Raw genomic sequence first — 12,652 nt, 5'->3', positions numbered from 1 at the left:
TCAATGCCCTCAACACACTCCACAGAAAACAGGCTCACAGCCAGACTGCCAGCATCTTTGCCTGGCAGGCTTCCCAACTCTCTAGGTATCCAAGAAGCTCTCCCTAGAAATTTTGCCCAGAGCGCCAGAAAAACACTGAGTTCCCAGTGTCTAAAACATAAACTTTTCTGCTGGTGATATTCGCAAGATGTTACATTTTTCTCTTTCATAGCTAGAATTATACAAAACTCCAGTTTCCTAAATGTGAGGGACAGGCTTCTCCTACATAATATATATGCTATAGTTCTGCACATCCCATTAACCCTTCTGTAAATTAGTTCCAAATTGAGTTCACTTTGTCACATGTGGGTTTTGCAGTACCTTTTTCATAGAAAATTAAATCTTCCTATCTGTAGTAGAAATACTTCCCTTTATATATTATAACAAGGCAAGGTCTTTAAAGTAAGTTAATATTTTCTGTCACATCAAAGAACATAGCTTAGGGAAAAAGTGCAAAAAAATCCTTTCAAACCATATTTCTGTGTGCTTGAAATTTTAATTAGTTTTCCACGTATGGCAATGGGCCTAAGACACTACCTTTTTTTACAAGTTTTGTCTTGTTCTCAGACCACCATGGCCACAGGAGTACTATTACAACATCCTAGTAACATATTTCTCCTCTTCATGACCAAACCACAATGATGCTTTGAATTCATCCTGTGATCAATTATACACACATCAATTTATCTAAAAATGCCACTCGTGCCAGGGTACAGCACACTATACTCTGCATGAGTCCATTTCATTCCATTTACTATAGTCCATAAAATCATCAAGCTTTTCCAGTGTAGTATCCAGAATTTCTCAATTTTAGTAACAATTCCTAAATTTGGTTTAGTATGTTGATTCTATTAGTATTCATCTAATTTGACAAAGTTATTAGCTAAATATTGATGAGATTAGTCTCAAGACTGGTCATAGACACGTGGTTTTAACCTGAAAACATTCTCTTTCAAGACCCACTGTAGTCACTCTGCTAGCTTTCTAAAAAAAGTAACTTTGGTAATCTGAAAAAAACTGAATCCTTTTGTGAACAGGGAGTACTGCTCTTAGTAACACACCTCCAAAAACTCAACTGGCCTCTGACCCCAGAAAGTGAGGGTTTCCTACAAAACTAATCCTTTCACTCTCTTGACTTTTCCATTGTTCTCATGTTCTGGTTGCCTCTTGCTAGAACAGCAGAGAAGGGGCTTTTTAACACCTCTATGCTACAAAGAAAGAATAACTGGGTCATTTAAAAAAACTTGTTCATTTCATTAGTCCTTCTTCCCTAGCTTTTTTCTTTTTTTCATTTTACTTTTATATCTGGTTTTAGGCTACTGAAGCTTCTCAGGAGTAGACTCTTGGGTTGATGATCAGCTCTTTAACCATTTCTCTTGCAATTGCTGCAAAGTCACAATCGCTTAAAGCACACTATAAGCCTTATTCGAAGTATTAAATCTATTTTTTAAGCCTTCAATTTTAAGCCTGCTACATATAAATGGTATTATATGGTTATAGAATCTGTATTTAATTTTTTTCCAATGTGTGTTCTTGTCCTTTTAGAATAATAAAAACCATTACAAGATCTCACAGGAAGCAGAAATTTCTGTGACAAATATGGAACAAGTCAATTACTTTCTCTTAACTTATTTCTCATATTCAACTCCATTAATGTTAGCAAAATTATGTACTGTGAATGATAAAAATGAAGTTCAGTGAAAAAGTCTGCACCATAAACAGAGTGCACTCTGCTCTAAGCTTTAAATATTCATCTATTATCTGACAGAATAGCCACATGCAGTATTTATTAACAAGTACATCTCAATGAAAAGCCTACAAAATAAAAGATACTGAACCCATGCATAAAAAAAGAAAAAATCAAATTAAGATTACTTACTTGATTAAGTATATCCTGTTTCTGTAAGGCATGCAAGGAAAGAAAGAAGACACATACATTAGTGCAGTGTCATAACACTAAAGCTCTATTTTTGTAAAAGAAATATTCTTGGTGAAAGGTTAGTGATTTAAATGAACAGGTTTAAGAGATTAGATAGAATATCCCATTTTTTTGCATTAGCACATAAGTCAAGAAAATGGCTCGAAGTCAGCATGCTAGTCTTGATTAGACAGTGCAAGAAATTTACTTTTAAACATGCAGTGATAGTTAACCAAGGGAAAAAAACCTAAATCTAATGCTTGCCTTTCATGCCTGTGTACTTTAAAAAATAAAAAAATAAAAAAAATTGTTACCAAGAAGAGCTGTTTAATGCAAGAACTTATGAGAATGAATAAAATGATAAACTACATAAATCCTATTAAAAAAAAAAAAAAAGACAAGAAAAAAGTATAACATCCAGGGAGCTCTGTATAAGCTAGGTCCACAACAACCTAATGAGGTTCAACAAGTCCAAGTGCAAGGTGCTACTTTGGGTCAGGACAGTCTCGAGTACGAGTATAGACTGGGAGACCTCACCGACAGCAGCCCTGTGGAGAAGGACCTGAGAGTTCTGAGGGATGAAAAGCTGGACAGAAGCCAGCAGTCCATGCTTGCAGCCCTGAAGGTCAACTCTATCCTGGGCTGCATCCACAGAGGTGTAGCCAGTAGGTTGAGGTAAGTGCTTTTGTCCCTCTACTCTGCCCTTGTGAGACCCTACCTGAAGTGATGCATCCAGCTCTGGGGTCCTCAGCATAAAAAAGACATCGACCTACTTGTGCAGGTCCAGAGGAGGCCATGAAGATGATCAGAGGAATGGAGAACCTCTCTTGTGAAGACAGGCTGAGAGAGTTGGAGTTGTTCAGCCTGGAAAAGGCTCCAGGGAGATATCATAGTGGTCTTTCAGTACCTGAAGTGGGCTTATAAAAAAGACTGACAGGGATTTTTACATGGGCAAATAGAGATAGGACAAGTGGAAAGAGATTCGAATTAAAATAGGAGAGATTTAGATTAGCTGTTAGGAAGGAATTCTTTACTCAGAGGGTATTGAGGCACTGGAACAGGTTGCCCAGAGAAAATGTGGATGCCTCATCCCTGGAAGTGCTCTAGGACAGGCTGGATGGAGTCTTGAGCAACCTGATCTAGTAGGTGGCTTCCCTGCTCATGGCGAGGGGGGTGGAACTAGATGATCTTTAAGGTCCCTACCAACCCAAGTCATTCTGTGATTCTAAGATAAACACATTAACAAGAAAAGGAGGGCTAAGGAGACTCTTCATCTTTTATTGGATGCAGGCAGAATCATGTCGATAAAAGATGAGGAAAGGGTAGAGGTACATAATGCTTTCTTTGCCTCAGTCTTTAATAGTAAGACCAGCTGTTCTCGTGGTACCAAGCCCCCTGAGCTGGAAGGTGGGGACAGGGAGCAGCATGAAGCCTCCAGAATCCAAAGGGAAATCGTTGTCCACACCACTTAAGACACATGTGAGTTTATGGAGTCAGATGGGATCCACCCAAGAGCACTGAGGGATCTGGTGCAAGTGCTTACCGAGCCACTTTCCATCATTTACCAGCAGTCCTGGCTAACGAGGGAGGTCCCACTTGACTGGAGATTGGCAAATGTGACACTCATCTACAAGAAGGGTTGGAAGGAGGAATCAGGTGATTACAGACCTGTCATCCTGACGTCAGTGGCATGGAAGGTCATGGAGGAGTCCATCTTCAGTGCCATCACATGGCACATACAGGAGAACCAGGGGATCAGAACAAGCCAGCATGAGTTTTGGAAAGCCAGGTCCTACTTGACCAACCTAAACTTCTGTGACAAAGTGACCCGCTTAGTAGATGAGGGAAAGGCTGTAGTTGTTGTCTACCTGGACTTCCACAGAATTGTTATGATTAACGCTGGAAAACCTCTGAGGTCTTTAGAATAGCCTCTGACACTGCATTCTCCTGGAGAAACTGTCTGCTCATGGCTGGGACAAGTGCACTCTTTGCTGGGTAATAAACTGGTCAGATGACTGAGCCCAGAGAGTGGTGGTCAATGTAGTTATATCCATCTGGTAGTCAGTCACCAGTAGTGTTTCCCCTGACTTGGTGTTGGTGCCAGTCCTGTTAAATATCCTTGTCAACAATCTGGACAAGTTTATCAAGTGTAGCTGGGTCAGCTGGGTGGGAGTTTTCATTTCCTACTTGAGGGTAGGAAGGCTCTGCAGAGGGATCTGAACAGGCTGCATCAATGGGCTGAGAACAAAGGTATGAGGTTCAAAAAGGTCAAGTGTCATGTCCTGCACCTGGGTCACAACAATCCCATGCAGCACTACAGACTTGGGAAAGAGTGGCTGGAAAGCTGCCCAGTGGAAAAGGATCTGGGGTTGCTGGTTGACAGCAGCTGAACATGAGCCAGCAGTGTGCCCCAGGTGGCCAAGAGGACCAATGACATCCTTGGCAAACAAGAAATTACGATGCATTCAAAAAGGATGACCACACTAGGACTACAAGCACATAATATTGTGTACTTACTGACAATTTAGATATCACCTTTAGCTCTATCTGCTTTCCTAATTCCTATTCAGTGCTCTCCTAAAAGTGAAAAGACTGAAAATAATTAATAGAAATAAATCTCAAATAATGAAAAGAATATTTGTAAATCACAGCTTTCCAAGAGGCTAGTCTTAACCTACCTATGTGTCTTATATACAGGTATAAAATCCATTCTTAACTACCTATTTGATGTTGACTTAGCGAAGAAGGTGAAAGGGTAGAGATTCAGTAGAATTTGCAGAAATTTTGGTCATCTCTTTTACATTGAAAGCAGAGATTAAAAGCTTCATAAATAAACTCCCTATAATAGATAATTTTCTGATAATCAGATACATCATTTCCCCTAAGCCCAAAATCCAATCACTTGACAAGACATAAAATAATGTAAAAAAAAAAAACCCAGATTACTTCAGGTAACAAACTCCAAATACCAGTAGCTTTTCTTTTGCTATTTGTATCCCATTAGATCAGCTTGTGATAAAAAACTGCAATATAGAAGCAATGGAGTGGAGTAAATTCCTGAACCCTTTAAGCAGAGGGAAGCTTGAATCAGGAAGTTCCTAAGGCTTTATCTTAAGTACATAAATATATCACTCTGCTGTTTTTGCCATAGCTCTTCTGTACCATGTTTATTGGTAAAAAAATAGCATCATCCTTTGGTAGAACAAGACTTGAAAAAAACACTTCGAGTGCTTATAAAATAACAATATAGGAAATAGAGAGTTAAAATGGAAATATGATGGTATCCTCCACAAAACACAGCAACAAAACAGAAGTGCTGTCTATAATATGTGTAAATAAATAGCTGGACTATGACTGATCTCAGCTGGATCAGTCAATTTTCATCATCCCATTTACAGATAATCAATTATTTACTTCTAACCCATGAAGTCCTCATCCAACCACATAAAATCAATGTGCAAATCATTCTGTAAAGAGTTTATCCACACAGCAGGTTGAATGCATGACAAAAATACAGGTACACCTGTGTAGAGGCAGTTCTCTTGTCAGAACAGAATAGTCACTCAGTGGCAAAGGAAATCTCAGCCACTTTGCTTTCAGTTCAGCAGCTTATGGCATGAAACTTGAGCTAACAAATCCTACCAGATCCAAAGTAGCCTTGTTGCTAGGTATGCTTTCTTTATGTTGCACTCCCTGAAGTCTAAGTGCTAAGCAGTAAAGTACAAAAGCTGTCAGATTTAGCCTAGGTCCAACACTGACCCAGCAGTGGCAGAGAGCTTGATCCCTGCTGAAGACATTGAAGTAACCACAGAGTGTCTGACTTGCATTCTTCCTCCCCTTCCCTCCTCTTGTCTTGCTCACTGCCTTGCGTGTTCTGCTGCTCTATAATCCCTGGATGTTGCAATACACTAGCAGGATTCTGCAAACAAATAGCTGTGAAATGAAGAACTGGGAGACACTGTGCAGTCATAGACTGGTCTCAAGACCAGCCGTGTTTATTAATTCCAGCTTTGCACAAATTTTGCCAATTCACCTGGCTTCAAATTAGAGCAGTTGTCCTGGGGGCCCATACTGATCACATTTTGCCATGACTCAACATCCACACACCCCCAAGCTGGAAGAATGACTTTGTTTAAAGAGACTAAACACACCACTTTAAATAATGATGTTTATACACAATTGATAATTTGATAACATGTTACCTGCTTGGCAACATATTATCAAAATATCCATAAAATACACATTTTTCACTTTAACAGGGACCCTTCACAAAACTGAAGACATTGTATGATCACAAACTGAAAAATTAGAAAAAGACCCATGAATAATATATAAAGACCATTTTATCACATACACTAAGAGCACAGAGAAAATTGCAGAAGTTAAAAGTAAAATAAAAAAAAAGCAAACACAGAGTTTGTAAATCAACAGTTCACGCTTTTCCTGAAAAAAAAGAACAAACAAAAAATTTGCCTATATTCTAATAAAAAACAATAGGTCCTACAGCCTATGTTACACTGGAGAATAGAGTAGATGATCACAACATTCCCATCTTTTATATTCTATGATTGCATTTAACTAAAAGCCTGGAAATTTAAGATGATCATTTACAGCATCAACTTACACTATTTTACTGAATCACAAAACTTTTTCCCCAGAAACTGACTAAAATGACCAACATTTTGCTTTCCAAGTACAAAGTGTCAAATAATTTCTCAATATTTAATGAGTTATAACTATCTTAGTTGCCAGTAATTCTTGTCTTTTACACCCTGAAATGTAAGATTAAGTAGTTTTCATAATGGTTAGCACATTTTTCTGTCCTGAATTTCACGTAATGTGAGCACAGTTAGAAACATTAATATTAGAAACATTACTGAAACAGGTTTTTATTTAGCTACATTCTGAATCACATTATTAGGATGTGCTAAGCAAATACAAACTTCAAATGAGGATAAGAAAAGAAAACAATCTGGCTTTTTCTACCAGCCAAACCAGAATACTCTGTGTAGTGGTGAATCTGTAGTGACAATACGCAAACACTTTTCTTTCCAGCTCAATTCTTTGTTTCATAACATCAGAAAATCCCACTACCAGAAACAGTACAAGAGAAACAGAATTTTAAAAGAACAGATTTTACTAACTTCTGAAATTATGCTTAACATGTCAAATCTTTAAAAATAATTGAAAAGCATGTTAATCTTATAATAAGGTTTGTGGGGTTGTTTTGGTTTTTTGGTTTGGGGTTTTTTTGGGTTTTTTTGGTGGGGGTATGTCTGTGTGTTGATTTTGGCTGGGATAGAGCTAATTTCCTTCACAGTAGCTTGAATGGGGCTATGTTTTGGATTTGTGCTTAAAACAGTGTTGTGATCCAGAGACGTTTTAGTTCTGGCTAAGCAGTTTTTACATAGCACCAAGGCCTTTTGTGCTTCTCACCCCAAGAAGTTGGGAGGGGGCACAACTAAGACAGCTGATTCCAACTGGCCAAAGGGATATTTCATACCATATGGCATGCTGGTCAGTATATAAAGCTGGGGGAAGAAGAAGGAAGTGGAGACCACTCAGGGTGATGGCATTTGTCTTTCCAAGTAACCATTATGTGTCAAAGCCCTGCCTTCCTGGAGATGGCTGAACACTTGCCTGCACACGGGAAGTGGTGAATTTTGCTTTGCCTGTGTGCACAGCTTTTGTTTTACTTATTAAACTGTCTGTTTTGATTCTCTCCCCACCTCACTGTGGAGGAGGGAGTGAGCGAGTGGCTGTGTGGAGCTTAGCTGGGGTCAAACCATGACAGTTTGTTTCTTTAAATCTTAGAAAAAAAAAAAAAAGAAGTGGGTTTATGTAAATTATTAAAACGATCTGTCTAATGTGATAATCATACATTTTTAATTTTTCAAAATACTCATATTTTTGTTGTTCAAACAGTTTCAAATACCCCAAACAGCTGATTTATAAACAATCTTCTATTTCAAATGCTTAGATTGGCTACATTTGCAAATTCTCCCCACCATTTCTGATCATTAAGAAAGAAGAAGAATTACCCCTTCAGGATTATATTTTGCTAACACACCACTGCCATGGAATTCTTCTAAGACATCCTTAATTTTCTTGGTGGAATCTGAATAAAGAATAAAGAGAGAGAAAATGAAAATACGGAAAACTGATTTACATAATATGAACTGTAATTAACGAAACAACAATCAAAACTGCTAATAGCTTTTCTCAATGCACATTAGGAATTTTCTTTAGCTGTTCAAGAGAGCTGTGGGCACAAAGAAAATGAGAACATACAATACCCTCTCACCAAACACTGTAAAAGCATCAAGCAAAAAAAATGCTCAGAAACAAACACTCCTTGATCCAATCCTTAACTATTAAGTAGGATATTTCTAAAGGAGTTGTTTGCAGGATTATTTCAAGTCACTTATCTTGTCCTTGAAACCTGAGTCACCTAAAAAACACGGACATTCCCTCCCAATAAATCTCCTTTGGCACAGCTGCCAGTGAGTAGAGGAACTGTCAGAGGAGCCAGACAATATGAAGATAAAGGGGAACCTTGCAGAAAAAAAAATCTTCATTGGTCATGTCACAGAAAACAAATGTTGCCCTCAAAACCTCAATTTTTGCAGACCTCTAAGATATTCTAACAGCTGTCAGTTACACTAAATTTTGGATGTCTTTTGTCTAACAGAGTTGTGCAAATCCTTGGAATTCAGAAGCATGTAGATATAACTTTTCCGACTTGTTTTTAACAGTCTATGTGCAGAATAACAAAGCAGTTATCTCAGTGAGTAGCCACTACATAAAACCCTTTAACTCAGATTCACTTGGAATTCATCATGCACATAATTGTCTTTTCCACATTAAATACCTCAGCAATACAATAAAAATAATTTTAACTCAATTTTTTTCTTTAAAATACAATAGTTGAGTGTAAAACGGTCAAATGTGCATAATGGCCACAAGACTGAAGTAAACCATGAACTAGTAATGAGTAGCAGATGCAATGAAGAAAAGGTAAACTTAATGTCTGCACCTTTATTTCTACAACAAAACCTGGAAGGAAAGGAGACAAGCAAGGACTATCACATGAGCAATTAGTCAAACACTTAATATTATAAACATTAGAACCTAATCTGGCTTTTGTTAATTATATAAATAAAATATAGTACTGTAATAGTTCTTAGACTTTAAAGAAATCCAGTATCTTAAACCTGCCTCTAAAACATATATTTAGCAAAGTATGTGACCTGTAAGAAGACAATATAGTGCAAAGGATTTGAAAAATAGATATGTAACAGTTCCTAACAGCTATAGACCATCTATTGTCACTAAACGGATGTATTTCAATAGTACTGTCAATTGTAAGCAATGGAGTTTAGCGGGTCTCATGGGCAGTAAGAGAAAATATTTATTTGATAAAGTCATCTATAGTCTTATTGCTGTGTCATTTCAAATACAACAAAAATTACAACTTTATGTGAAAAAGACAAATGAACAATAAAAAGAATAAATAAATATAAGAAATAAAATTTATTATGAGCTGTAATTAGAAGTTGGTGGATTAGACATTTACTCTTTAGGACAAGCACACAAATTGATGACTGACAAAAATTTATTTTTATTTGGTTTCTATTATTTTAATATGTTTTCCAGTATTCATATACATGGTTATATGTAAAACTCATTGCATCATTGCATCTTATGATAATGAATTCAACAACTATGAAAGCAGCAATGTGAGATGAGATGTATAAAAGAGGTGATTGAATGTCATGCTAAAAAAAGGATTTTTCTGAACTTTGGAGGAAAGAGGTTAGACAGACATCAAATAGAAAGACAGCAAGGTCTCCTCACATATTTTTATGAAAAAAAACCCCATAAATAAAATACATATGGACCACTTTCTAGGGGTTTTAAAACAGTGTTTTGAGGTTTTCTTCCAGCAATGACCATGCTTCTTTCATTTCAAATTTTGTTGGTCTGTTCATCTTTAAATCAGTATTATGCTTATGCAACTGTAATTAAAAGCAAAACCAGTGTTATGTTACTTATTGGAAATTAATTAAATCCTTGCTTTCCATTTTTTTCATACTTTTCTTAGTCAAGTAGCAAGATAGTCAACATGCACAGCAGCAACATCTTTTTCATGCTTAAAACAGTTCATATCCAAGAAGCACAGCTAGTTTCATGTTTGAAATAACTCTCAAGATAAAAATGGTCTGTGGATGTAACTTCTGCTTTAGTTGTCCAGCAAAATTTTTCAAGAGATTTCCACATTCTGGTCAGGAGCTGTAATTGTTTTGAGCACTAGAGCCAAGGCAGAATCATGTTTTCCAATCTTTTGTTCACAGTCATTCATTTTTTCAGTTCATGTGACAGTATCCAAGTTAGAATAGAGATCTTTCAAAATGCTCAAAATGACATATCGATATTTTAAGTCAAACACCAACGCACAATCTTCTGCATGTGTACTCTTCAACAGTGCTGACAATCCTCAGAAAAATTAATTCTCCTTCCTCAGCCTCTAGCAGGCAAACTAGTACTAGGAATATGGTCCATCTTTCATAAGCTGACCTAAAGAGATATGAAGAATACATAATTTTCAAGTTTCACTCTTGTTTGGAGAACAAATTAAAAAAAGTAAAAACAGGAGACAGTGTCTTAGAAAGTTCTATTCAATAGAAATGAGAAACTCCAATAAAATGTTATTAAGTATAGTTTAAAAAAAAAAAGTCAAATACATGCTTTCCATCAAGAAATAAACAAAAAATTCCAGAAACTATACACAGAAGTAACTAGATATTTTTCCTAAGTTTTTTTTTTCCTAAGTTTTCTAAGCAGGAAATAACAACAATGCTATGGATTCCATTATAGTTTTGTCTGATACAAATCATCTACATAATCACTGGAAAATGATGATGTAAACACAAGCATCTAACCAGAATCTGTGTTCTCACTGTTACCCAAAGTACACTTTGAAGCAATCTCAGTAAATTCATAAGCCCTACTTATGTTAAAACACAAACATGGTCTTAAACTCTGTTGGATTACGTCTACCTCTTTTTTAAATAAAGGACAAATTCCTTCTTTGTCTAAGTCTCTGTATTCCAAGTTCTCCTCATGAGAAAGTTTCTAAATACATGTAGATATAGTACATAGCCTGTCATGGCAGCACTTAAATCCATGTTATCTGCAAAGTTAGAGCTGGCAGAGTGCAAATTTCATGTAGCTTTAAATGCAGTATGTTTCATGAAAAATCTCTTTTTTCTTTGTTTTCACAGTTCTGCTATTTTTATTACCCACTAGGGTAGTGCTTTGGGTATTCAGTGAAAATACAGAAGGCCTTCAATTCTCTCCCCTGCTTGAAAGCATTTAAACTCTTACTGTTCAACCCATCTTCTGTTGCAATTTGCATTTAGTCAAGAAGGTGGAAGGAGAAAAAGGGAAACTGTGGCCCAGGAATCAGAGTTTGCCTTGGATGAGGTGCGAGGACATATCCTACCTCATGCTCCAGGGAGGCATGATGTGGAAGAGTCCTAACTGAAAAGCTATTACTAGTACATGGGAAAAAAGTAGCTAGCTTCCACATAGTGCTGCAGAAATTCTATTTTAAAATAAAGGCACCAAAACAATAGAAATATAGATGAGACTTGGGCTAATGTTGTATTGCTTTAGAATAAAGGCAAAACAATTAAAACAATGATACCAGAAACAGGAAAGCTGCATATATAACAGCAAAAGTATCAAAACGTCTATTTTTCCTTAACTATCTTTCAGCCCTAACAAAGATACTTTTTATAACTGAAGACAAATTTACATACTAAGTTCAAAACTGTTTGAGGTTTAGCCCACATTAAAAATTATTATTCATTTTTTACAGTGACTCAACTTCAGTTGAAGAAAATTGAGCACTCAGTTGACTGGAATTTGGTGTACCATTTCTCCCATAATTAGAAAACACAAAACAGAAGGAAAGCTTGCCCAGATCACACACTTTGTCTACATTTTTTCTCTATTATCCCAGAAAAATCTGTGAAAAGGATTTTTTTCTTAAAAAAAGACTTATAAGACAACTTACATAAAACTCAGAATAAATTGCAAGCTATGTACTCAGAATTGTTTTTCAATTTAAAGGGAGATAAGCGCTAGAAAACAATGTTTGTATTATAATTCCCTTCTTATTCTCAACAGCAATTCATAACAACCTGCATATTTATTGGACCATATCTAATTTTAACACCTATAACGAAAAGTAAAGCACTTTCTACTTCTATATCCCTTTTGTGAACTTAATGCAATATGAAAAATAGCACAGGAATACAAAGTCCTACCATGGTCAAGTTTAAAACTTATATAGAAAAGCTCCACAGAGATTTTCTATACATCTTATCAGGACTTAGAAAAACAAAAGGTCCAACCCTCTATACACAATTTTCTGCATGGCAACAAAGCCTAGCTCGAACTCGAAAGCTCTGCTTGACAGATAAGCCAATGAGAAGCATTGGGAGAAATCCAGCAATCAATTCGCATTGCAATTTTTATATAGGTTCCTATTCTATGGACTTTTGTGGATGAAACCTACAGTAATGTGTGTATATATAAATTTAGATACAGAGCTTTTTTTTTTCCCTTTGGAATAGTTCATTTTATTCAGAGCATGCTTTTACTCAAGCTATAGCTATGTTTAATCTG

The 12,652-nt window shown here is 36.4% G+C and overlaps 1 protein-coding gene across 1 annotated transcript in view; it reads right to left on the bottom strand.

Moving 5' to 3' along the window:
- The window catches only part of DGKB (diacylglycerol kinase beta), a 310,728-nt gene that overhangs the window by 265,086 nt on the left and 32,990 nt on the right, over nt 1-12,652 (bottom strand). The window contains 2 exon segments of the mRNA XM_032699151.1: nt 1,919-1,939; nt 7,999-8,075. Of these exon segments, the coding sequence (XP_032555042.1) occupies nt 1,919-1,939; nt 7,999-8,075 (98 nt within the window).

The sequence above is a fragment of the Chiroxiphia lanceolata genome, chromosome 1, assembly GCF_009829145.1.
Source record: "Chiroxiphia lanceolata isolate bChiLan1 chromosome 1, bChiLan1.pri, whole genome shotgun sequence".
Classification (NCBI taxonomy): Eukaryota; Metazoa; Chordata; class Aves; order Passeriformes; family Pipridae; genus Chiroxiphia; species Chiroxiphia lanceolata.
This window is presented reverse-complemented; position numbering and strand designations above follow the sequence as displayed.